Source organism: Theropithecus gelada, chromosome 8 (genome assembly GCF_003255815.1).
Source record: "Theropithecus gelada isolate Dixy chromosome 8, Tgel_1.0, whole genome shotgun sequence".
Lineage (NCBI taxonomy): Eukaryota > Metazoa > Chordata > Mammalia > Primates > Cercopithecidae > Theropithecus > Theropithecus gelada.
The window spans coordinates 10,001,840-10,024,626 of NC_037676.1; the positions used below are offsets into that span (position 1 = coordinate 10,001,840).

At 57.1% G+C, this 22,787-nt stretch overlaps 1 protein-coding gene across 4 annotated transcripts in view; it reads right to left on the reverse strand.

The window, feature by feature from the left end:
• ARHGEF10 (Rho guanine nucleotide exchange factor 10) overlaps window positions 1–21,812 on the reverse strand; it is a 135,028-nt gene extending 113,216 nt beyond the window's left edge. For 3 of the 4 annotated variants that reach the window (XM_025393711.1, XM_025393708.1, XM_025393709.1), the window contains exons 1-2: window positions 21,744–21,806; window positions 5,045–5,127 (exon numbers count right to left, since the gene is read on the reverse strand). In XM_025393711.1, the coding sequence (XP_025249496.1) occupies window positions 5,045–5,081 (37 nt within the window). In that variant the 5' untranslated portion in view covers window positions 5,082–5,127; window positions 21,744–21,806. Of the gene's footprint in view, window positions 1–5,044; window positions 5,128–19,779; window positions 19,869–21,743 lie in introns of all 4 variants that reach the window. The other variant, XM_025393710.1, reaches the window with a different exon arrangement.
• Between the last annotated feature and the right edge of the window lie 975 nt (window positions 21,813–22,787).

The window sequence follows — 22,787 nt, forward strand, 5'->3', positions numbered from 1 at the left end:
CCCCAGAAACAGTCCATCCCCCAGAAACAGTCCATCCCTCAGAAACAGTCCATCCCCCAGAAACAGTCCATCCCCCAGAACAGTCCATCCCCAGAAACAGTCCATCCCCAGAAACAGTCCATCCCCCAGAAACAGTCCATCCCCAGAAAGAGTCCATCCCCAGAAACAGTCCATCCCCCAGAAACAGTCCATCCCCTAGAAACAATGCTGCCCCCAGAGACGATGCCAGTGTGGGTGCTGGCATCTGTCTGAGCTCATTACGGAAGTTACCAGGTATTTGGTAAATGATTTTTTGTGAACCAACATTAACATGCCAATTGTACTGATTTCTTTTGCCCGAACATAATTTGCATTGGAATTTTGCTACTAATTAGAGAAAGGCTTTAGCTGGCAGTGTGACTGTTTTGCATTCTGAGAAATCCCAGATCATCTTCTGAATGGATTTGCTAAGTGCTTACCAGCTAGGTCTAAGTACTTTAGAGATGCTAACTTGTCAAATCCTCCCCAGACTTATGAGAGGGGTTCTGTTTGTTCCAGGAATGATGGAAACTGAAGGCTGCTTAGGTCACCAGATCACACACCTCAGAGTCAACATTTGAACCCCAGCAGCTGGGCAGTAGAGCCTGCAATCTTTCCTGGTGCACAAGCTGCCTCACAAACACCACTTCACCTTGTGATGACTTGACTTGCTGCCAAGGACATTTATGGAGAAGGCACAGGGACCTGGTAAAGGTGAGGAATGGGCATGGACTAAGGAATGATTCCACTGGAACACACAACAGCACCCCTGCCAGGAGGCCCCGAGGGCAGCCACTGAGAAGGACACTTATGAAGCCTGGAAAACGCTCACAAATAAAAATGTTAAAGCCGGTATAAAAACGTACACTCAAAATGTTAAAAATCAGGCCACATGTGGTGGCTCCCGCTTGTAATCCCATCACTTCGGGAGGCCAAGGTAGGCAGATCACTTGAGGTCAGGAGTTTGAGACCAGCCTGGCCAACATGGTGAAACCCCGTCTCTACTAAAAATACAAAAATTACCTGGGCCTGGTGGTGGGTGTCTATAATCCCAGCTACTTAGGAGGCTGAGGCAGGAGAATCCTTGAACCCAGGAAGCAGAGGTTGCAGTGAGCCAAGCTCACACCGCTTCACTCCAGCCTGGGCAAGAGAGCCAGACTCTGTCTCAAAAAAAAAGTTAAAAATTTATATTCAATGACTACGATTATGTAGAAAAGAAACATGGGGAAAAAAACTGGAGAAGTGATGATCTAAGGTACCAGCACCAACTGTGTCCGAGCGCAGGGAAGAACTGAGGTCGCAGTAATCTCCTGCCGCATCCTGATCTTCAGGGGCACTTTTCAGTGCACAGTTTACTTAATAATGGGGGAAATTATAATTAAAGTACCACAGAATCCTCAGAAAAGACACCACGCCATTATCCCTATTTCTATTTGTCATAAAAGTTAATGGCTAGAAACTCACCTAAGTTTCCGAGCCACAGCACTGTCATTAAATGGTGGCTTTCTGAATCAAAGTCCAAGATCACGTGGCCTGTCAGCAAGGACAGGGGCCTCGCTCCCCACCCAACGGGGGCCTCACTCCCCACCCAGCAGGGGCCTCGCTCCCCACCCGACAGGGGCCTCGCTCCCCACCCAGCAGGGGCCTCGCTCCCCACCCGACAGAGGCCTCGCTCCCCACCCGACGGGGCCCTCGCTCCCCACTCGGCAGGGGCCTCACTCCCCACCCGACGGGGGCCTCGCTCCCCACCCGACAGAGGGCTAGGGCGGCTCCTCAGCACCTCCAAGGCTCCTGGGCTCCTGCCAGGGTCTCCCGAGGACACCCTCCTGGGTGAAATGTTAATAGTGGCAAATTGTGGAGATTTCCACGTGCCTGCAGCCTGGAGTTAGCGACAAGTCCTGAGCTGGATCCAGTGGGCCTTGGCCCAAGGGCGGCCTGGCCAGTCCAGCTGCACCCAGAGGGCATGGGCCTGTCATACTCTCCCCTGGGTCGAAATCTGGGCAGAGGGAGGGGCTGTGCAGCCCCAGGAGAGGTGCGACTTGCTGCAGGGAGCAACACCAGCTGCTGGTAACCCTGGGCACCCCGAGTCCTGCCTCCATCAGAGGCCATGTCTCTAATTAGGACAACTACCAAGGTGGAGGGCTATGGGGCCAGGGACCTTTCAGAGAGCCAGTCTGGTCGTGAAGACCGTGGGTGGGTGGGCATTTCGTCCAATCCAGGCGGTGGCACCGCTGGGCAGAGAGCCAGTTCTGGTCATGAAGACTGTGGGTGGGCATTTCATCCAATCCAGGTGGTGGCACCGCTGGGCAGAGCTCCTCAGGGTGCCAGGCACTAGCCAGGACTGATGACGACGTCAGCAAATGCCGGAGACACATTTAATGACAAAACGGGGTTTCCGCCTTCTTTGAAACAGTGGGCAAAACAGGGAAAAGGCAGCATCCATCTGCCGTGGGATTCTGAACGGGCCCGACGTCCTCCACATTCCTGGACACTTACCTGCAGGGACAACTTCCCGGCCTTTCTTTTATTTTTAACTGTCCCCAACAACCGTACCTGCCTCCTGAGCATGTCAAAGCACCGTATAAATGGTTTCCCGTCTTTGCGTGTGGGAAGGAGGGGAGGTAACAGAAAAGCACACAAGATCTGGTGCCCACTCCTTCAAACAGAAAACTATCCGAGACAACCACTCATTTCCATGAAATGCCAAAAAGAAAGCAGGGAGGTGGGAGGCGCCCTTGCAGGGATGGTCACCCAAAGAGGGCCCACGGAGGATGAGGCCACAGGATGACACCCACTGCCCTGCTTTGCCGGGGCCTCATCTCATTTGATAGGAATGAAAAACAATAAAAGATTTTGCTCTCTGCCTCATTTTCCACTTTTATTTTTCAGACAGGGTCTCACTCCCACCACCCAGGCTGGAGTTCAGTGGCACAATCTCGGCTCACTGCAGCCTCAACTTCCCATGCTCAAGTGAACCTGCCACCTCAGCCTCATGAGTAGCTGGGACTACAGGCATGCACCATCATGCACAACTAATTATTATCATATTATTCTTTTTGCAGAGATGGGGTCTCACTATGTTGCCCAAGCTGGTCTCAAACTCCTGGGCTCAAGTGATTCACCCACCTCAGTCTCCCAAAGTGCTGGCATAACAGGTGTGAGCTACGGTGCCTGGCCTCATCTTCAATTAAAACGACCTAGTCTGGCAGAGCCTGAATGCCAGCAATCCACAAGTGAGTGAAGCTGGGGTGACAATGAGCACCATGGCAAGGAGACCAGCCGACGTCACCCCTAGCAGGGAAGCAGTGGGGCCGTGGCCTCGGGTTCCCGGTACCGGGTCTCATACCCCGTGGTCTTTCAGCTCTGGAGAACTCCAAGAGCTGGACTTCCAGGCCTGGTTCCCCAGCGCAGACCCCCAGCAGCAGGAGTGGGGGTCCCTTCTGGCCCCTGCAGTGTCACAGGCTGTTTCTGGGGTGGCCACTGCTCACCCCCGGATTCTCTCACCTCTGTCATCTGCCAGGCCTGGTGACCCCTGGATTCTCGCGTCTCTGTCATCCACCAGGCCCCGGTGACCCCCGGATTCTCCTGTCTCTGTCGTCTACCAGACCCCAGAGACCCCTGGATTCTCCTGTCTGTCATCTACCAGGCCCTGGTGACTGACTTGCTTATGAACAGCCTGACTTCCAGGCTGCCTCTTTTCTGCTCCAGCTACAACCTCTGAGGGCCCAGAGTGTCCATGTAGTTGGGAGGGCACAGACAACTAAATCCTGGCATCTCCCAAGACCCACACCCGCAGTGCCAAGGGGCCTGGAGCCCACACAGTTAATTCCCCGACCTCCACAGCTTCATCGCTCCCCAGATCTGCAAAGGACACCAGGCCCATGTGCACCATGTGGTCGGGCAGGCCCCGGCAGAACAGAGGCCAGGTCTCCAGGCCCTGCAGACGACCTGCCATAGAAACGTCGGTCAGTGTCCACCTTCTCCACTGGCTGGAGCGCGAGCCGGCAACCCTGGCATAGTCTTTTTGGCCATAATTTAACTCGGGTGAGGGAACGATGAAGAGAAATCTTACACCCGCAGCCCTCCCTTATGGAGCCTATGGGTAGAGAGGTCGTGCTTGTCCCTGAGCGGCCGTGTAGAGGAGGGAAGCAGAAAAGGAAACTGGGCGAGCGCTCGCCACGGCCAAGCTGTGCTCTAAGCCTGAGCAGGGCCTTTAACACTGGAAGGCTCCATCCCGTAACTGCCCTCCTGGGCCTTTAACACTGGGAGGCTCCATCCCGTAACCAGCCTCCTGGGCCTTTAACGATGGAAGGCTCCATCCCGTAACCAACCTCCTGGGCCTTTAACGATGGAAGGCTCCATCCCGTAACCACCCTCCTGGGCCTTTAACACTGGAAGGCTCCATCCCGTAACCGCCCTCCTGGGCCTTTAACACTGGAAGGCTCCATCCCGTAACCGCCCTCCTGGGCCTTTAACACTGGAAGGCTCCATCCCGAAACCGCCCTCCTGGGCCTTTAACACTGGGAGGCTCCATCCCATAACCACCCACCTGGGCCTTTAACAAGGTAAGGCTCCATCCCGTAACCACCCTCCAGGGCCTTTAACGATGGAAGGCTCCATCCCGTAACCGCCCTCCTGGGCCTTTAACACTGGGAGGCTCCATCCCGTAACCAACCACCTGGGCCTTTAACACTGGAAGGCTCCATCCCGAAACCGCCCTCCCGCTCCATGTCTGACTGCGTCGGGCTGAGGGGAACCTGAAGGGAGTTTCAGACGCTGATGGCAGGTCCCCTCGAGCAACACAGCAGCACCTGTGAGGAACCTGAGAGGCTCATCCAGAACGCCCCCGTCAAAAGGCAGGGGTGGGGGCACCCGGGTCACGTCGGAACCTTCTCTTTCTCCCGAGAAGCTCTCATTCCACCCCATGTCCCAGTGACCAGCAATTCAGTGGTTCCAAAAGTACACTCTCCTTGATGAGAGCAGCAGCACGCCCTGACCCACAGGCCCACCTGCCAGGTGCTGTTACCTGCAGGAGCGGGACGCGGGGGCTCTCGCTGGTCCATGCTGCAGCTGCAGACGCCTCTCTCGGCTCTGTTACGGGAAGAGCTCCTGCAAGAAGCAGAGACACTGCTTGTCAGCGTTCAGGTGGATAAACACTCACTCAATAGATGCAGGGCTGTCGACAGAGAACCCCACACAAAGGAAGAACTAACTGTCATTATGATCCATGATTAGAAGACTCACCACCTATTCGTCGTGAATACGTGTAAATCTCCCTTGAAACAACATTCGAGAGCAAAACAAAAGAGACTTCTCAGGGCTGGAGTGACTTCACCTTGAACTGTAGCCAGAAGTTTACTTTGTAACTTGGATTCGCTGGCCAGGCCCTCCCAACCTGACACTGGCTTCAACTCCTTGCTGAATTTCCCACCGTATTCTAAAGGGAGAAATCAACATGTAAACCAGACGTGTTACTTCCAGACTCAGCTGGGATCAGGTGCGGCGCTGGCGGCCCTCTCCACTCCTTCGGGTAAACACGTGGCTAACCTCTCGGGGCGAGGCTGGGTCCCAGCCTGCCTGCTGTTGTGATTCTTGTCTACGCTTGGTGTTTCCCTCCCTGCTTTGAGGACATGAGTTTGAGTGTGAGCTGGATGCCAGCCGAGTCCCGGGAAGGCCAGTTCCTGGTGACTCATGTTAAGACCACAACACACAGGCCTGGCTCCCACCAGAAACATCCAGGGAAAATAAGCTGTCCTCGGGGAACTCTCTGGCTGCCTCGGCTCCAGCACCAGGGACCAGGCACCAGCCCCAGGGACCAGGCACCAGCCCCAGGCCCCGGCTGCATCAGGAAAAGCACACGCGGCCACAGAGGCCATGGTCCCTGAGTGTCACCCACAGGCCAGCTCCTCCGAGGCCAGGTGGGCCCACACCCAGGGTGGTCACTGGCCTCATGTGCTCTTCAATGAGGGGAATGCGAGGGGATGGCAGGGTGCCAAGAGCACCAGGCTCTGCCTACCACACACCCAGAATGCTACCAGGCCAGTGAATTCTCTTACCCCAGTGCACAGAGCTGGCCGCTGGCTCTGGCTCTCTCAGAAGCAGACGGACACTGCTTTCCCATGAGGCTGGCAGTGGGATCCTGCCCCCAACCTCAGATGTGGCACCTCCTGCATTCCCAGCCCAGTGCCTGCCCTTCCACCCTCCTGCGTTCCCAGCCCTGAACCTGTTCTCCCTCCATCCCCCAGACTCGCTCAGGTGCCATAAGGCCACATGCCACCACTCCCGCCCCATCCCCAGCACCTGGCCTTATGGTTCGGCGCCTTGCAGCCTCAGTTCCTTGGTTTCAGGTCATTTCACCAACAACATGCACAAGTAGCTCAACATGCACTGCTGAGAAAAGAGCAGAACTTCTGTCTGAGGGACGGGAGCCCTTTCACATCATTAGGCCCCGAGAATGTGCAGACGAGCCGCAGCCACACCCTGCTCCCTGTTCTGTGCTCCCGGGGAGCCCCGTGCTCACTCAACGCAGCCTGCGGTGGCCCCCAGTGGCTGGGAAGAGCCTGGTGATGCCGCGCTGGACCCCGTCACACGCCCTGCAGCTTAAGAATGCACAGTAATCACTAATCAATAAACCAATGGTTTCCATAAACTCATGAGAATTCCTGACAAACAGCTTTCTGTCAGCCTCCCTGACCCCCTTTCTGCTTTCCAAAATCCCCCTGGAGACGCTGCTCATCAGTGTGCGTTCAGGGCAGCCTGGATCCAGGCTCCTGGGCTGCAGGCCTCACACGCGGCCAAATAACCCTCTACATAGAGTACTTTCACCCTAGCTTTTTCCTTTTAGGTCCACCTCGCCAGCACAACTCCAAGACGTGGGAACTGTTATTATTTTTCAATGGAGAAACCACCGGTTGGGAGACTTGAGACACTCACCCAAGGCTACAGCTGAGGGCAGGTGGCTAACGCAAGCACCCCGAGCCGGCCTGGGCCCCGACGGCACATCTCTGCCCTTCCACCCACCGGCCAGGAGACGGGCAAGTGAGGTCATCACTCCACCTGGAATATGTGGGAGTCACGGGATCCACTTCGGGTGCCCGTGCAGGAGAGCTCTCTGTGCAACGAGACAGGGTCCAAGTGCCGGCCAGCGCACCCGTGAGGCGGGAGGTGCCCACCCTCTGCACCCCAGCAGTGATTCCATGGGATGACAAAGGACATCATCCTTTGAGGGAAAGCTGTCATTCCCAAGGTAAGGTCAGACAGACATGCTTGGACCACAATGGTGAATGGAGAGAATGATGCTCGTGGAAGGAATCCTCAGAGACAAGTGCAGCAAATGCGCCAGACGGTCCCCACGCCAGACAGTGCCCACGCCGGACGGTCCCCACGCCGGACGGTCCCCACGCCAGATGGCCCCCACACTGGACATTCCCCACACCGGACAGTCCCCACGCCGGACAGTCCCCACACCAGACAGTTTCCATGCCAGATGGCCCCCACACCAGACAGCCCCCACACTGGAGGGCTCCCACATCTGACGGCCTCCACGCCGGACGGTCCCCACGCCGGACGGTCCCCACGCCGGATGGCATCAATGCTTCCGACAATCGGACCCCACGGGCAGAGAGGACCACACTGGCTCTGAGACCCTGACAAAACCTAAAATGACCGTTCAGCCTCAGTCAACAAATATTCAGCCAACACCAACTGTGCGGAAGAGTGCGCGGGCTCTCTGAAGGAGCGAACACGTGGGGTCTGAAGCGGACTGCCGCCGGCGTGCACACAGCAGCAGGGCCGGACGCTGACTGTCGCCCTGAGTGCAGAGGGAGGGATGGCTTCTCCCCAGGCCGAGCGGGCACGGGGTGGCTGTGGGAAGGAGAGGACGCCTTCATTCGTCAGCCTGGCCGGGATGACTCGGCGGCCTCAGAGCCAGATGGAAGAAGAGTACGTTCCACAGCTACAGCATCTCCCAACAAAGAAAATTAACAATGCTCCAACACAGCTACGAACCCTCAAGAGTTTAGGTTGATGTCATCTTTCCCTGGGATGCTGGCACCAGGGCCAACGCCATCTCACGCATCAGGATCGCTGGAGATGGAGTCCAGGCCCGTTAGAGAAAGGGAAGGCAACAGGCACCCCCCGGCACCCCCAGTGGGTCCCAGCCCAACGTCTGTTCCTTCCACGGTGCACCAGGACCTCGGGGAACAGGACAGACAGAGACGCGTCCATCGTACGAAGAAGAGGCAATGAATAAACGACCTGAACTCTGCGGGGGAGACAATGAACAAACACCTTTGAACTCCGCAGTCCTCAGGGGGGACGGAGGAGGAAACCGTACCTAGAGCACCTGGGAGAGTGAGAAGCGGCGTCCCCACGACCCCGAGTCCTCACCACCTTCACTCACGGTGAGGCACGTGGTATTCCTCAGGTCCTCATCGGCTGAAGAAACCGAGCTCACAGATTCACCTGCCCAACATTAGTAGTGCTGAGGAGCCCGGCGTCCTCAGGCTTCAGAGAAAACCAGCGCCCTCCCCTCGTGACCCACGCTCCGTTCGCAAAGGCGGTGAGCAAGTGGCAGGGTCAGACGCACACCCTTCCCCCTTCCTGCCCTGGAGAAGACCGGCCGTCTGCCTGCCGCGTCTGTTCAACAACGAACACCACACTAGCACGCTCTGCCTGACAGCCACACGGCTTTCTGTGTCTGCAGAGAATTCTTTTCCTTAAGCCCTGTTGTTTACTCTCCATTTTTTTAACCACACTGTGTAAATCTCATTCATGCTATTTGTTTCTCTACTAAAATGCATAAAAATGAGTCAAATTGATTTCTCATTTTTCCACTGATAATCTTAGGACCAACGGAAAGACGAACAAGCCTGGGCATTACTCCTTTTTATGCCTGGCCCTTTTTAAGGGTGACAGCTCATCCTTCACCCAGCAGCTACCGCGGCGTCTGCCTGGATCAGCTCTGCAAGTCTGCAGGGCAGCCCTGTGCAGAAAGCACGTCCCCACCCCGCCTGAGGCTCGGCGCAGCCCACAGCAGCCCCTGGCTCTACAGCTGGGAAGCGACTGTCAGACTCCGGCCCAGGCGTTGCCCTACCACCGGCATCCTGACACGTATACAAGTGTCAGGCACACTGCAAACTCCAAAAATTTCCTTCCAAATTAGTGTCTCTTAAAAACTGCATTCCTGGCCGGGCGCGGTGGCTCAAGCCTGTAATCCCAGTACTTTGGGAGGCCGAGGCGGGTGGATCACAAGGTCAGGAGATCGAGACCATCCTGGCTAACATGGTGAAACCCCATCTCTACTAAAAAAAAATACAAAAAACTAGCCGGGTGTGGTGGCGGGCGCCTGTGGTCCCAGCTGCTCAGAGGCTGAGGCGGGAGAATGGCGTGAACCCGGGAGGTGGAGCTTGCAGTGAGCCGAGATTGTGCCACTGCACTCCAGCCTGGGCGACAGAGCGAGACTCCATCTGACAAAAAAAAAAAAAAAAAAAACTGCATTCCTAAGAAGGAAAATTTCTAGGAGGCCGTGTCAGTCCGCTTTCACGCTGCTGATAAAGACATACCTGAGACTGGGAACACAAAGTTTTAATGGGACTCACAGTTCCATATGGCAGGGAGGCCTCAGAATCATGGCGGGAGGTGAAAGGCACTTCTTACATGGCGGCGGCAAGAGAAAATGAGGAAGACGCAAAAGTGGAAACCCCTGATAAACCCATCAGATCTCATGGCCGTATTCACTATCAGGAGAATGGCACAGGAAAGACCAGCTTCAAGGATTCGGTTACCTCCCCCTGGGTCCCCACCACAACACGTGGGAATTCTGGGAGATACAATTCAAGTTGAGATTTGGGTGGGGACACAGCCAAACCACATCAGGGGCTGACACAGAAACCACGCCTTTGTTTCTGGACTCAGAGCTGCCTGTGCGCCCTACACAGCCCATTGCAGCACGCACTCCTCCCCCCACAGCCTGCTCCCCCAACTCAGACCTGCTGTGAGAAGTTTCTGTGTCCCTAGAACCTCCAGGCCACACAAAACATCCCAGCTCCCTGAAGCCCAGGGGTCCAGAGCCTGCCTTCTCTGCACAATCTTCCAGCAGCGTCAGCCCACGTGGCGGGCAACTCCCCACGGGTGACTCACCTGGACCTCACGAGCATCATTTTCAGTGGTGGGGTTGGGCTGGGGCTCACTCTCCCCGCCCTGGTGCAGATGAGATGGACCCTGAGGGCAGAGCAGAAGAGACTCCACTTTCCACACACTCTGTCCCCAGCGGCATGAGCTCACACCTGCCCAGGCTGCAGGCCACTTTCCACACACTCTGTCCCCAGCAGCATGAGCTCACACCTGCCCGGGCTGCAGGCCACTTTCCACACACTCTATCCCCAGCAGCATGAGCTCACACCTGCCCGGGCTGCAGGCCACTTTCCACACACTCTATCCCCAGCAGCATGAGCTCACACCTGCCCGGGCTGCAGGCCACTTTCCACACACTCTATCCCCAGGAGCATGAGCTCACACTTGCCCGGGCTGCAGGCCACTTTCCAAACACTCTATCCCCAGCAGCATGAGCTCATACCTGCCCGGGCTGCAGGCTTTGTTTCATGATTGCTGTCATTTTCCAATTTAAGCATCTTAATGAAAGATTTCATTGTGCATTTGGATTTGGATTGTGTTTTTTTTTTGAGACGGAGTCTCGCTCTGTCGCCCAGGCTGGAGTGCAGTGGCGCAATCTAGGCTCACAGCAAGCTCCGTCTCCCGGGTTCACACCATTCTCCTGCCTCAGCCTCCTGAGTAGCTGGGACTACAGGCGCTCACCACCATGCCCGGCTAATTTTTTGTATTTTTAGTAGAGACGGGGTTTCACCGTGTTAGCCAGGATGGTCTCGATCTCCTGACCTCGTGATCCACCCATCTCGGCCTCCCAAAGTGCTGGGATTACAGGCGTGAGTCACCGCACCCAGCCTGGATTGTGGTTTTAAACAAAAAGATGATGCATTCAGTCAGAGAAGGAGCCCAGAGACACCGAGGCTAAAGGACCGTTTCATGCCGTGTGCGTCAGGCCGCAGCCCCGCCTTCCACAATGTTTACAGACAGCACAGCCACTGCGCTCCCTGACACTGCTCAGCATGATTGTGGGGACACACCCGCATCTGTGCTGCAGTCGTGCTGTTTGTGCCTTTCACCGTGTATCCCGCCTGCAAAAGGAGCTCGGGGGAGCCCATCCAGGAGGAATGCAGGGTGGGAAGGACGCTGGCTGAAGACCCCCGGACCTTCCACGGGCACCTTTCCACAGTCAGTGCTTCAGGACGGCGTGAGCGCGCTAGTGTGAGCTGTCATGCTGACTCCGGCACAGGAGGAAGCCACCGTGACCTCGGGCCTCTACCTGGGAAGCAGCCGCAGGGCGGCAGGGCTGGAGCCTGTGCCGGGAGCCTGTCTGCATCTGCCCCAGCCCAGAACTTCCCAGCCACAGAGGCCCTCGACCTGCCTGTGCCCCCACGGCCTCCGCTGCACAGGGACGGCACTGACTCCCAGGGCTGCCGCGTGGCTTCAGAGACGCACCCGGGGCAGACACAGGCTCTGTGCCCGTGAAGTGCCCTGCTCTTCACTTACTGCTCGGCCCTGTCTGGCACTCGAGCCTCGAGCATCCTGGGCCCGCTGTTCGGTTTCCTATCGTCCACTCCTCCGGCCTCCACGGCCCTGCAAAGGTGGGGGCGGCAGGCTGACCCACCCACATCCTGTGTCCACACCACAGAATGCACGAGTGTGGGATGTCCCAGTGCCTTGCCAGACACAGGCCGGGGACCATCAGCGCCCAGCACCCCCCGACCGAGCCGAGCTCAGCATCGCGGCAGACCCGCCTGGCAAATGATGCCGGGGCCATTTCCTCTGTCCTCCCACCTGAGGGTGAAGTGGCCCCAAGCAGAGCCCAGGAGCCTGGGGCCGGGAGCCAGGTGCTGGGTGGCCAGTGTCCAAGGCTGCGCGGCCTCTGGACATCCCACCCCGGACGCACCACGGGAGCCAGAAAACCCCTGCAGCCCTGGCATTCTGCGCCCGGTCAATTCACATCCATAAGGTTCCAACTCAATAAATAAATCCACGAGGGAGAAATGTAAAAGGATGCAAAGTCTACAGCGGGAGTCCTTCTGGAACGTTACGGTTAACTCCACCAAACGCCACAGGAAGCCAAACACGCCAGCCCTTTCTACCCAATGTGTCCAGAGGCCTGTGAGGAGACAAAGGGGATGGACGGACGCACAGGCGGAGGGGAGGAGGGAGGAAAGAGCTTCTTCTCTAAGACTCGGGAGAACGCCGCTGTCCTGGGTTTGTGTTTTGTGACCACCTGGATTTGGCCTCAGAGCACAGCTGTGACCGAGTCTCAGGGCGCGTGGCACCCAACAGCTCCTCTCCCCAGGGTCCTCCCTGGGCCCGTGTCTCCGCCTCTGCCACCTTCTCACCATCATGCTCTGCTCATCTCAGACTGAGACCGTCCCCATAGGACCTTCTCCCCGCCGCTGCATGTTCCCAGAAGAGGAAAAAAAAGTGAAAAGAAAAGCAAATGCATTCAGTTTCACAAGGGCTTTATAAAACGGTCAGTCACGAACTCCTAACCGGGTCAGAATCAGCCCGTCCGGGCCCAGAGCACGTGTGCCCCTCTCTGCGCCACACACTGGGGAGGGGACGAGCAGCCCTGGACCCGCCGCCGCAGCGTCCACTCATCTGGCCAGAGCTGCCCGCGCCGTGAGAGTCCACCCCGATGGGCAAGGGGGGCGTCCAGACAGCTGCGTGCCCCAGGCCTCTGCAGTCGCTGCTGGCAGCCCAGCCCTGGTTACCCTTCCCCGGGGGGCTGAAGATGCGTGTGTCCGCTTGTCTCCCCTTCTCTAGTGCCCCTAAGCAGAAGTGGTCACTGGGGGGCCCCCAGCAGCCCCGACACGGCTCCCCACCAACGCTGTGTGCTGTACGCTTGGGGAGGGGTCATCATCGCAGTGGGGGCTGAGGTGCACGGTGCCAGCCACAACCCCCTCCCAAGGAAGCAGCCCGGGGAGCTGGGGACGGGGTCAGCAGCCAGGAGGGCTTCCTAACGGAGGCGGTGGGGCCAGGATCTGCGGGAAAGGAGGCTGCTCACTGGAAAGGGTTCCGGAAGCAAGCCGGGCTGGGTATGCGAGCAGCAGTGGCCTGGGGACTGCCCGGGGCCTGGCGTGGATCGGGGGCTGACTCGGGGCTAGGAAGAGACCAGAGAGCACGGCGGGCATCCCGGGGGGGGGAATCCCATTGAGGGGCTCGAAGGCGGTAACGGCGCCAAGGAGGAGCGAGGGGCAGCCGTGAGGGCCATGGTTGGGGTGGACGTAGCAGCAGTGGCTGAAGACCCTGGACTGTAGCCTGCCTCTGTCTCTGACTCTATCTGCCTCTGTCTCCCTCTGTCTCTGCCTCTGCCTCTGTCTGCCTCTGCCTCTGTCTCTGTCTCTGTCTCTCTCTGTCTCTGCCTCTGTCTCTGTCTGCCTCTGTCTGCCTCTGTCTCTGCCTCTGTCTCTGCCTCTATCTGCCTCTATCTGCCTCTGTCTCTGACTCTATCTGCCTCTGTCTGCCTCTGCCTCTGCCTCTGCCTCTGTCTGCCTCTGTCTCTGCCTCTGTCTCTGTCTCTCTCTGTCTCTGCCTGTCTCTCTGCCTCTGTCTCTGTGTCTCTGCCTCTCTCTCTGTCTCTCTCTGCCTCTGTCTCTGTGTCTCTGCCTCTGTCTCTGTGTCTCTGCGTCTCTCTGCCTCTGTCTCTGTGTCTCTCTGCCTCTGCCTGTCTCTGCCTCTGCCTGTCTCTCTGTCCACAGCAGGGGCGGTTGCACGTGACCCTCGACACAGCCTTGGGCACAACGCGCCCCCCGCCCCGCGACCCCGCCAGGCATCTGCGGACGCTCCGCCCCTCGGAGCCCTTGGGAGACTCGTGTGGAACACAGCGGTGACTTGACCACAGCTGCCCCTCAGACACCAGCAGAGCAGGGGCCAAAGGACCCCCTACGTGGACTAAACCACCCTCGACCATTGCCGTGCCTCCAGCCCCACAGCCGGGAGGAAGCACCGCATTCCACAGACTCCTGTCCCCACACGCAGTCCCGGCCCGGCCTGGCCACGGGCTCGGGCACCACCCTCCCCTCCTCCCCGCTTGCTGGTTCCCACAGGCAGCTGCGGGAAGGGCGCCCATCCAACTCCATCCAGCCATGCGCCATCCTCCAGGGCTCTCCTGACCCAGGGCCACAGCCCCATAGGACCCCATGGTGAGAAGGAGAAAAAGTCGCCTGTCATCGATATGAAAGTCAACACCCTGAAAAGTGACTCCGTCAGGAGCACCCTGTGCAGGTGCCCAGGAGCAAGCAGTGCACGACCCACACAGCAGTACATGATCCGCAGCACAGGGCTCCACAATCCCAGCAGCACGGAGCGGCCTTCACGTCCCAAGTCGGTCACCACTCACTGTGCATGGTCCCTCCATGGCTGCCACTGTCCCTCCACAGCCGTCACACCGTCCCTCCACAAATGTCACATTGTCCCTCCACAAATGTCACACCGTCCCTCCACAGCTGCCACTGTCCCTCCACAAATGTCACACTGTCCCTCCACAGCTGCCACTGTCTCTCCACAAATGTCACACTGTCCCTCCACAGCTGCCACTGACCCTCCACAAATGTCACACTGTCCCTCCACAGCTGCCACTGTCCCTCCGTGGCCGTCACACCATCCCTCCACAAATGTCACACCGTCCCTCCACAAATGTCACACTGTCCCTCCACAAATGTCATATTGTCCCTCCACAAATGTCACACCGTCCCTCCACAAATGTCACACTGTCCCTCCACAGCTGCCACTGTCCCTCCATAGCCGTCACACTGTCCCTCCACGGCTGCCACTGTCCCTCCGCGGCCGTCACACCATCCTTCCACAGATGTCACACTGTCCTTCCACAGCCACCACACACTGCCCCTCCATGGATGTCCATCACCCTGTCTGCTACAGCTGTCACGTGGCCCCTCCGTGGCTCTCCCACACAGTCCCTCCATGGGTCTGGCCTGTGGCCTTTCCAGCCACTCTGACACATGGAGCCTCCACGGCTTCTTCCCACGTGGTTCTCCACTGACCTGGTGTTCACCAGTTCCCTCTCGCCTTGGGCCCTCCAGCCCTGGCCGACCTGCTGTTCCCGGACGTGCTTGGGCGGCCGCCTCAGGGCCACGCAGTCGCTGTTCCTCTCACTGCAAATGGGTTTCCGTGGACGTGGGCTCAACTCATCTCTCGGCTCCATTGGCATTTCAGGCAATAACCCCATTCTCTTGGGGCCTCGCCTGCCACGGCTCCCGTTCAATCGCAAATCCCTCCTCTCCGCACCTTGTAGCCCTGTGTATTATTTCTCCTGATTTCTCCACAGCTTTTCGTCATGTTACTTTACTTTTTAAATCATCTTTCCTAAACACAAGGATGCCAGCCCCCCAGGGCAAGCACGTGGCCTCTGAGGTCCACGCCCTGTCTTGGGGTGTGAGAGCACTTAGTACTTAGCACCGGGCAGTATTCACAAAACACGTCTCTTAATAGGCCATTTCCAGATTTGTTGGTGCTTGTCATATGGCCACAGGTAGATTTTCCTCATGTGTAAAAGGTTGTTTCTTTTTATAGAATTTATATTTTAAGTACAAAAACTTGATTTGAAAACACATAAGCACAAAAGCGCACTAAATCTAAGCCAATAGAGAAAGGCCTCGAGGGACCAAGAAGGTGCTTGCAGGTTTTTGCACAGCCCCCGGAAGCTCCTGGCAGCCTGGATGCTGGACAGAAGCCACGCCCAGGAGTCAAGTGCCCACCAAGGACAGCCGCCTGAGCCCCACGGGAAATGAGCCGCCTGCCACGCATGCCTGCGGAATGCACTGGAAATCTCCCGGGATTACAGGTGCACGCACACGGCCTCCCTCCCTTGCCCTCGCCTGATACTCCTCTTGTCACCAGGAGTCCTTGCCCTCTGGGGCCGTCTGCTGCTGCAGACAGAACAGAGCAGGGAAGCGGCTCTTTATAGCAAGTGGGAGCTGCCTCCAAACTCCAGCCCTCTGACTGTTGGCAGGGATCACTTTGGAGCCTGCACACTGGAAAACATAACCTTCTCCTTCTTGCTACCACGACGCTATGACTCGCTCCCCAGATAGTTTCATCAGCTGGCAAAAGGCTGCACCTTTCATTCCTTCCTATTAAATCATGGAGAAATGTGCATGTCTAAACGCCGTTCCAGGAGCAGGGTGCCTGCCGCCGTCCCAGCAGCCTCCACGGGCCTCGCTGTGCATTCTTCCCCCATGGAGCCTGGATTTGGGACCATGAGTGGAGCGCTGCACCGCTGTGCAGCCCTTGGCACCTGTGAGCGCTAGTTTAGACTTCTGCTGCAGCTGAAAAGTGACCTATTCTACGTAACACAGGACAAGAGCTTCCAAAGAAAGGATTCTCTTCAACCCTGCTCTGCGAGAAGTGCCTCTGCTGGCTGAGTGCACAGAGAATGGCCCACACAAATGACGTGAAGCCACGAAGCCCCGGCTTCTAGGGAGGCACAGACGGCAGCTGGACGTGGATCAGGGCCTCTCGTGTGGGCTGCTTCCCACGGACCTGCTGAGCCAAGCGCCTGAGCACAAAGCATGAGTCGACTTTCTTTTCCTTATCACTCCTGCAGCAAGCGGGCTGGCCAGGGTCAGGGGCTGGCTCCAGCCCTCAGCGGACCTCAAGCGGGCCCGGCCCACACAGGGCAACCGCCCACAGGCCCAGCCTTACAGCATCCCACTGGTCCAACGCCGCGGACCCAGCCAGGCTCAGACCTGCACGCACAATGAGGAGGACCCAGCACATTCCTTCTGTCGTAGCTCAGCGCTTCTCACACAAAACAGACCAAGCTTCTGAACCAGGAGTGTCATTAACGCTGGAGCTCCCTGGGTTGTGTCTACACGGCCCACGCAGGTATCCTATCGGGACGACCCAGCTCAGGCCGGACGTGAGCTACTGTGGAGGCAGGGAGCACTCAGCCTTGCCAGGATGGCTGCCGCCCCCGCAAGGTGTGCTGGAGGCCCTGCCGCCTGCTTCCTCTCCAACGCTCAAGGCCTTCCAGCCTCCGTCCACTCAGATATGCACTGAATACCACGTTAGCTTATGTAATGCTCTTTGGACTCACTTTTCTCATGTTCCTTACAGAAAATCAGAAACTGCACTGAAATCACTGCTTTATTTTCCTTTCAGAAGAAAAAACAAATAAGCGAACAATAGAATAAAACAGTAAGTGTGCATGCCACCGTTTATCACAATGTAATTCCTTGGCCTTTCATGTGTAGTCCATTCTTAATCACCCACCTCAGTAAGAGAGGACAAAAGTTCAAAATTCACTTTGAACACTTTGAAGTTTTCCTTTGGTATTTATATTCCAAAGTAAATGTCCACACTGCTTTTCTACAACATAATAATGGTGACCACATCCAAGTGTAAGGGTCTGTCCCCCACAGCTGGACAACAAGCCACAGGCACAAAATGGAACAAAGAACATGACCTCAGCACGGAAGCAACCTATACGACTTGCAGGAGCCTGACTTGCCCTGACTCACCGCGTGCTGAAAAGGCTCAGCTGTCTGTAGTTGTCAGTGGAAACAGAGTGTTGAGGTATCAGAACCAATTCCTTCTGTTTTCTTCATTAAAGCCCCATGGTGAGTCCCCAGGGACGGACAGTCAGTAAGATACTGGAACCTAGAATGGCCAAACTGGTAACCAGCGCCTCTGCCAACGCTGATGTAGCCAGGCCTATTCTGCGCAGACAGCCACACATCTCTGCACGCGCCTGTAACAACCTGCTTGCTTCCCCATCGCTCCCTCACAGGGGCCCCCGCACCAGTCACAGCTCTGGACACCATGTTTTACTTTACAAAGTTATTTCTCCTATCAGAAGGTGACCCACAGAAGAGAAAAACTTTGAACCCAAAACATTTTTATAACCTTTTACATCTTTTTCACATCATTTAACAAAAATATGAAACATCAACAACCCCCAGATAGCACTTTCTACTGGCAGGCCTACTTGACTCCAACGATACAACAAAAAGCAGGAAATGGCAATGATGGAAGGACAGGAATCATCCAAGATTAAAAATGATCATTTTGACTGGGCACGCGGTGGCTCATGCCTGTAATCCCAGCACTTTGGGAGGCCGAGGCGGGTGGGTCATTTGAGTTCGGGAGTTCAAGACCAGCCTGACCAACATGGCAAAACCCCATCTCTACTGAAAATACAAAAATTAGCCAGGCATGGTGGTGGGTGCCTATAATCCCAGCTACTTGGGAGGCTGAGGCAGGAGAATCGCTTGAACCTGGGAGGCAAAGACTGCAGCAAGCCGAGATCCCTCCACTGCACTCCAGCCTGGGCAGCAGAGCGAGACTCCATTAAAAAAGAAAAAATCATTTTGTGATCAAAATTTTGAAAACTCACAGAAAACAAACAAACAGAACCAAAACCAAATGTCCAAGCCTGGCAACTATGAACAGGACGAAGCAGAGTACGGTGGCAGACGTAGCAGAAGTGTGTGTATGTCAAGGTGGGGGCTGGTGGCAGGGCACTCTCCCAGGGCTCCTTTGCCACACCTATCCTTACAGGTAGCTCTGCCCCTCCCCAGATGAACCTGGGGCTGTGGCCCTGTCTGCAACCCAGGCAAGGCCCCCTCCTGGTTACCTGCCTCTGCTCTCCGCGCCTCTCAGACCCTTGACAGCCCCGGGCCTGGCCCACCTACTTCCACTGCAGAGCTCCCAGAATCTTCCAAAATTACACTCCCAGAAAGCCTGGTTAAGGGAGGGAGCTGAAATTCTCCCTCATGAACGACTAACAGCTATGCTTCCTTTCTGTCTTATTTCATGCCACTTATCTTTCTATCCAGGGAAACTATAAACAACGCACGCATGAAACACACATTCTCTGAGCATCTCCAGATCTGAGCTGTTCTTTGTATGCTTCCTGCCACGCACTGTGCAGTAAAGAATGTCGGGCCCTACACCAGCACTTTCTTACATCTCGCTATGACATTTGCACGTCGCTTACAGAACACAACGGTCATTAGCGCATTTCCAGCTTGCTCTAATTTACGCCAAACATATTTCGTTTAAGAAGCACTTCCCCGTACGATGCCTTCTAGCAACCTCGTATGTAAGCACCCTCAAGTTCCGTGAGAAGTCTGGACCCACAGCGTCAGGGAAAAGCTCCCCCACCTCAACCCAGGTCTCTAACTCCACACCCTCCACACCCCCAATGCCTCCATCTACAACTCTCACACACAAATGCACACACACATGCACACACACTCGCACACACACGCAAACACAAGCACACACACACAAACGCACGCACACACAAACACAAACACATACGCAAACACACATACACAAACACACACGCACACACACACACACTCGCGCACACACACGCACACAAACACATGCACACCCACACAAAGGCACGCACACACAAACACAAACACATACACAAACACACACGCACACACATGCACACAAGCACATACACACACACCCACACGTACACACACAAACTGCAGAGGAAAGGCAGCACACCAAAGCACCCAGAAGACAAATGTGGTTACATCTGGAAGTCAAGCATCAACTTTTAAAAACATAAAAAGCTATTTTGAATAACTTTTAACTTTACTTCACCCCCAACTGTCTACAACTAATGAATTACAAATAGCACCTTATACAAACGACTTTTCTTACTGCTGAGAATCCTGGAAGTCTTAACTGACTATGAAAATTTACAGCCTCCATAACTGCCGATGTTGGCTGCTGAAGACAACAAACAGATGCTGTGCGCAACAGAGAGGGACAAAGCATATTTTTAAAAATACGCCACGTGTAAACCTCAGTCATCATCTCTCTTTTCTAATAAAAATTATTTTCTACAAAGAAGGTGTTCAAAACACATTATTAATCAGCAGCAGTGAAACTGTTCCTCCTCGCAGCATTCCACTGCTATAGCAGCAGTGAAATTGTTCCTCCTTGATTCCACCTATATGGAAATTAAGTCACTGCTGCACAGAATCTAGAATACAGACCAGTCCGTACTCAGGTTATGGTTAACCAGAGAAAAGAATTAAAACCCATCGCATCTTGAGTCAATGAGAATTTTTACCTGTAGCAAAAGTTAGTGACTGGAATCAGTATCAGACGGCAGCAAGTTCGTCCACCGCTGCCTGGGAACGTGACCTCCTGGCCACAGTCTGGAGGGTTACTCAGACTTCACCTTCAGTGCCCAGGGGCCCATGGAGGGGGAGTGGGACCAGGGCAGGTGGGCAAGGTGCCTGCGGACCTAGGGCAGCTTTCCTCAGAATCTACCTTGGTTTCTTGGGCACCAGCAGGCTGTAGGGTGCAGGGGAACAGATGGAACGTGGGGGGACAGCTGGTGTGCGGGGGACAGCTGGGGTGCAGGGTAAATAGGTGGGGTGTGGGGGGACAGGTGAGGTGCAGTGGGACAGGTGGGATGCAAGGTGAACAGGTGGGGTATGGCGGAACAGGTAGGGTGCAGGGGAACAGGTGGGGTGCAGGGGGAACAGGTGGGGTATCTGGGATCAGGTGAGGTATGGGGGATCAGGTGGGGTATGGGGGATCAGGTGGGATGGCAGGGAGACAGGCAGGATGAACAGGTGGGGTGCAGGGAGACAGGTGAGGTACAGGGAGACAGGTGGGGTGCAAGGAGAATAGCTGGGGTATGGGGAACAGATGGGGTGCAGGATGAACAGGTGGGGTGCAGGGGGACAGATGAGGTACAGGGGAAACAGGTGGGGTGCAGGGGGACAGATGGGGTGCAGGGGGACAGGTGAGGTGCGGGGGGACAGGTGGGATGTGGGGGACAGGTGGGGTGCAGGTGGAAAGGTGGGGTACAGGGGGAACAGGTGGGGTGTGAGGGGACAGGTGGGGTGCAGGGGGACAGGTGGGGTTCAGGGAGACAGGTGGGGTGTGGGGGGACAGGTGGGGTACAGGGGGAACAGGAGGGATGCAGGGTGGCAGGTGGGGTTCAGGGGGACAGGTGGGGTGCGAGGGGACAGGTGGGGTGCAGGGGGACAGGTGGGGTGCAGGGGACAGGTGGGGTGCAGGAAAGAGGTGGGGTGCAGGATAAACAGGTAGGGTGCAGGGGGACAGGTGGGGTGCGGGGGGACAGCTGGGGTGCGGGTAGCTGGTAGGGTGCAGAGTGAACAGGGGGTGCTGAGGGACAGGTGGGGTACACGGGGACAGGTGGGGTGCGGGGAAAAGATGTCGGCTTTCCTTACACCGGTCCTTCTCTCTATCCTGAGGCGGACCGCGTTCTTCTCCGTTACCGGAAAATCTAAGTTACTGCACGACCCCCAGGCGCAGCCCGCTCGACCCTCCGGCTCCTTCGACCCTCCGGCTCCTTCAGCCGATTGGGGTTCGCTCCTGACCCTGGGGCCGGGGGTCCCTGCTGCCAGTCCCTGCTCCCCCCGCCCAGGCCCGCGCCGTTATCCTGCGGGGCCGGGGGCGCCGCGGAAGGGGGAGCTGCTGGGGGGGGCCTCGACCCCTTCCCTGAAACGTCTGCGCAGGGGGTCGGGGACGCCGCCACCTCGGGGTGGGACCCAGCGTCTTCGGGGGAGCGGGGCAGAAGTGCAACTCTCCAAGGAAACCAGAAGCCCGCGAGGGGACCCACGGTCCGCGGGGCTCACACTCACCTCGGCGGCCAGGACGCGGCCCGCAGCCCCCTGCTGTCCCTCGGCGTCCCCCGCGACCCCGTCCGTCCCGGACCGCGCGCCCGCCGGCTACAGGGATGCGCCCGGCCCCGCCCGCCCGGACAGCCGGCTCCACCCACCGCGCTGTCATTGGCGGGCCCAGACCGTTCCGGGCGCCCATTGGCCGCGGCACCTGCCGGTTTCTCGGCAGCGCCCTGCCCTCGCGCCCGCGCATTCCTTCGAGGCCACGTGGCCGCCCGCGCCCCCTCCCGCGGCCCAAAGCCCCGCCCGGGCTGCGCAGGCGTGGGAGGGGGCGCGCGGCAGAGGCTCCAGCCCCCGGATCATCGCCTGCCCCGCGGACCCCGGGCCGCGCGCACTTGGGGAGGGGGCGCTGGGCAGACCCTGTGCCCTCCCCGCCCGCAGCATCTGGACCCTCCCTACAGAGCCTGCTCCGGGTTCAGATCTGCGCCCCTTGGGGAGGGGGCTCCAGGCTGACCCTAGCCCTCTCCCAGAGCATCGCCCCTCTCTGCGGACCCCTACGGGCTGAGCTCACTTGCGGGAGGGGGCGCCGGGCAGACCCTCCCCCTCCCTCCAGAACATCGCCCCTCCCTGCGGACACCCCGAGGTCCGCCCACGCGAGGAGGGGGCGTCGGGACCCCACCCGACCCGCCCCTTGAGACCCAGTCCCTCGGTCCGCAGCTGGCCCTGCCCACAGGGCGTTCCGGGTCTTCCGCGCCAGCTGCCCTGGACCAGCCAAGCCTTGGGCGTTTGGAAATGCGATGACTTCAGCCACGTTTCCGAGGCAGTTTTTGAAGCTTGCTTCTTGCCAGGAAGCGCTCGTTTTTCCCGGGACCTTTCCAGCGAATGAGTTATTGGAATTGTTTACTTTGAGCATTTATTTATCTTATACTTTTAAAAAGGAAACAAATTATCGTTATAATTACTATTAAAGAAAAAAAAAACAGAAACAAAGATATTTTTAACCAAAATAACTGAAGGATGTTATCTATTACCTGGTCAGCACGTTTAACACGTGTGTTCTCAGAT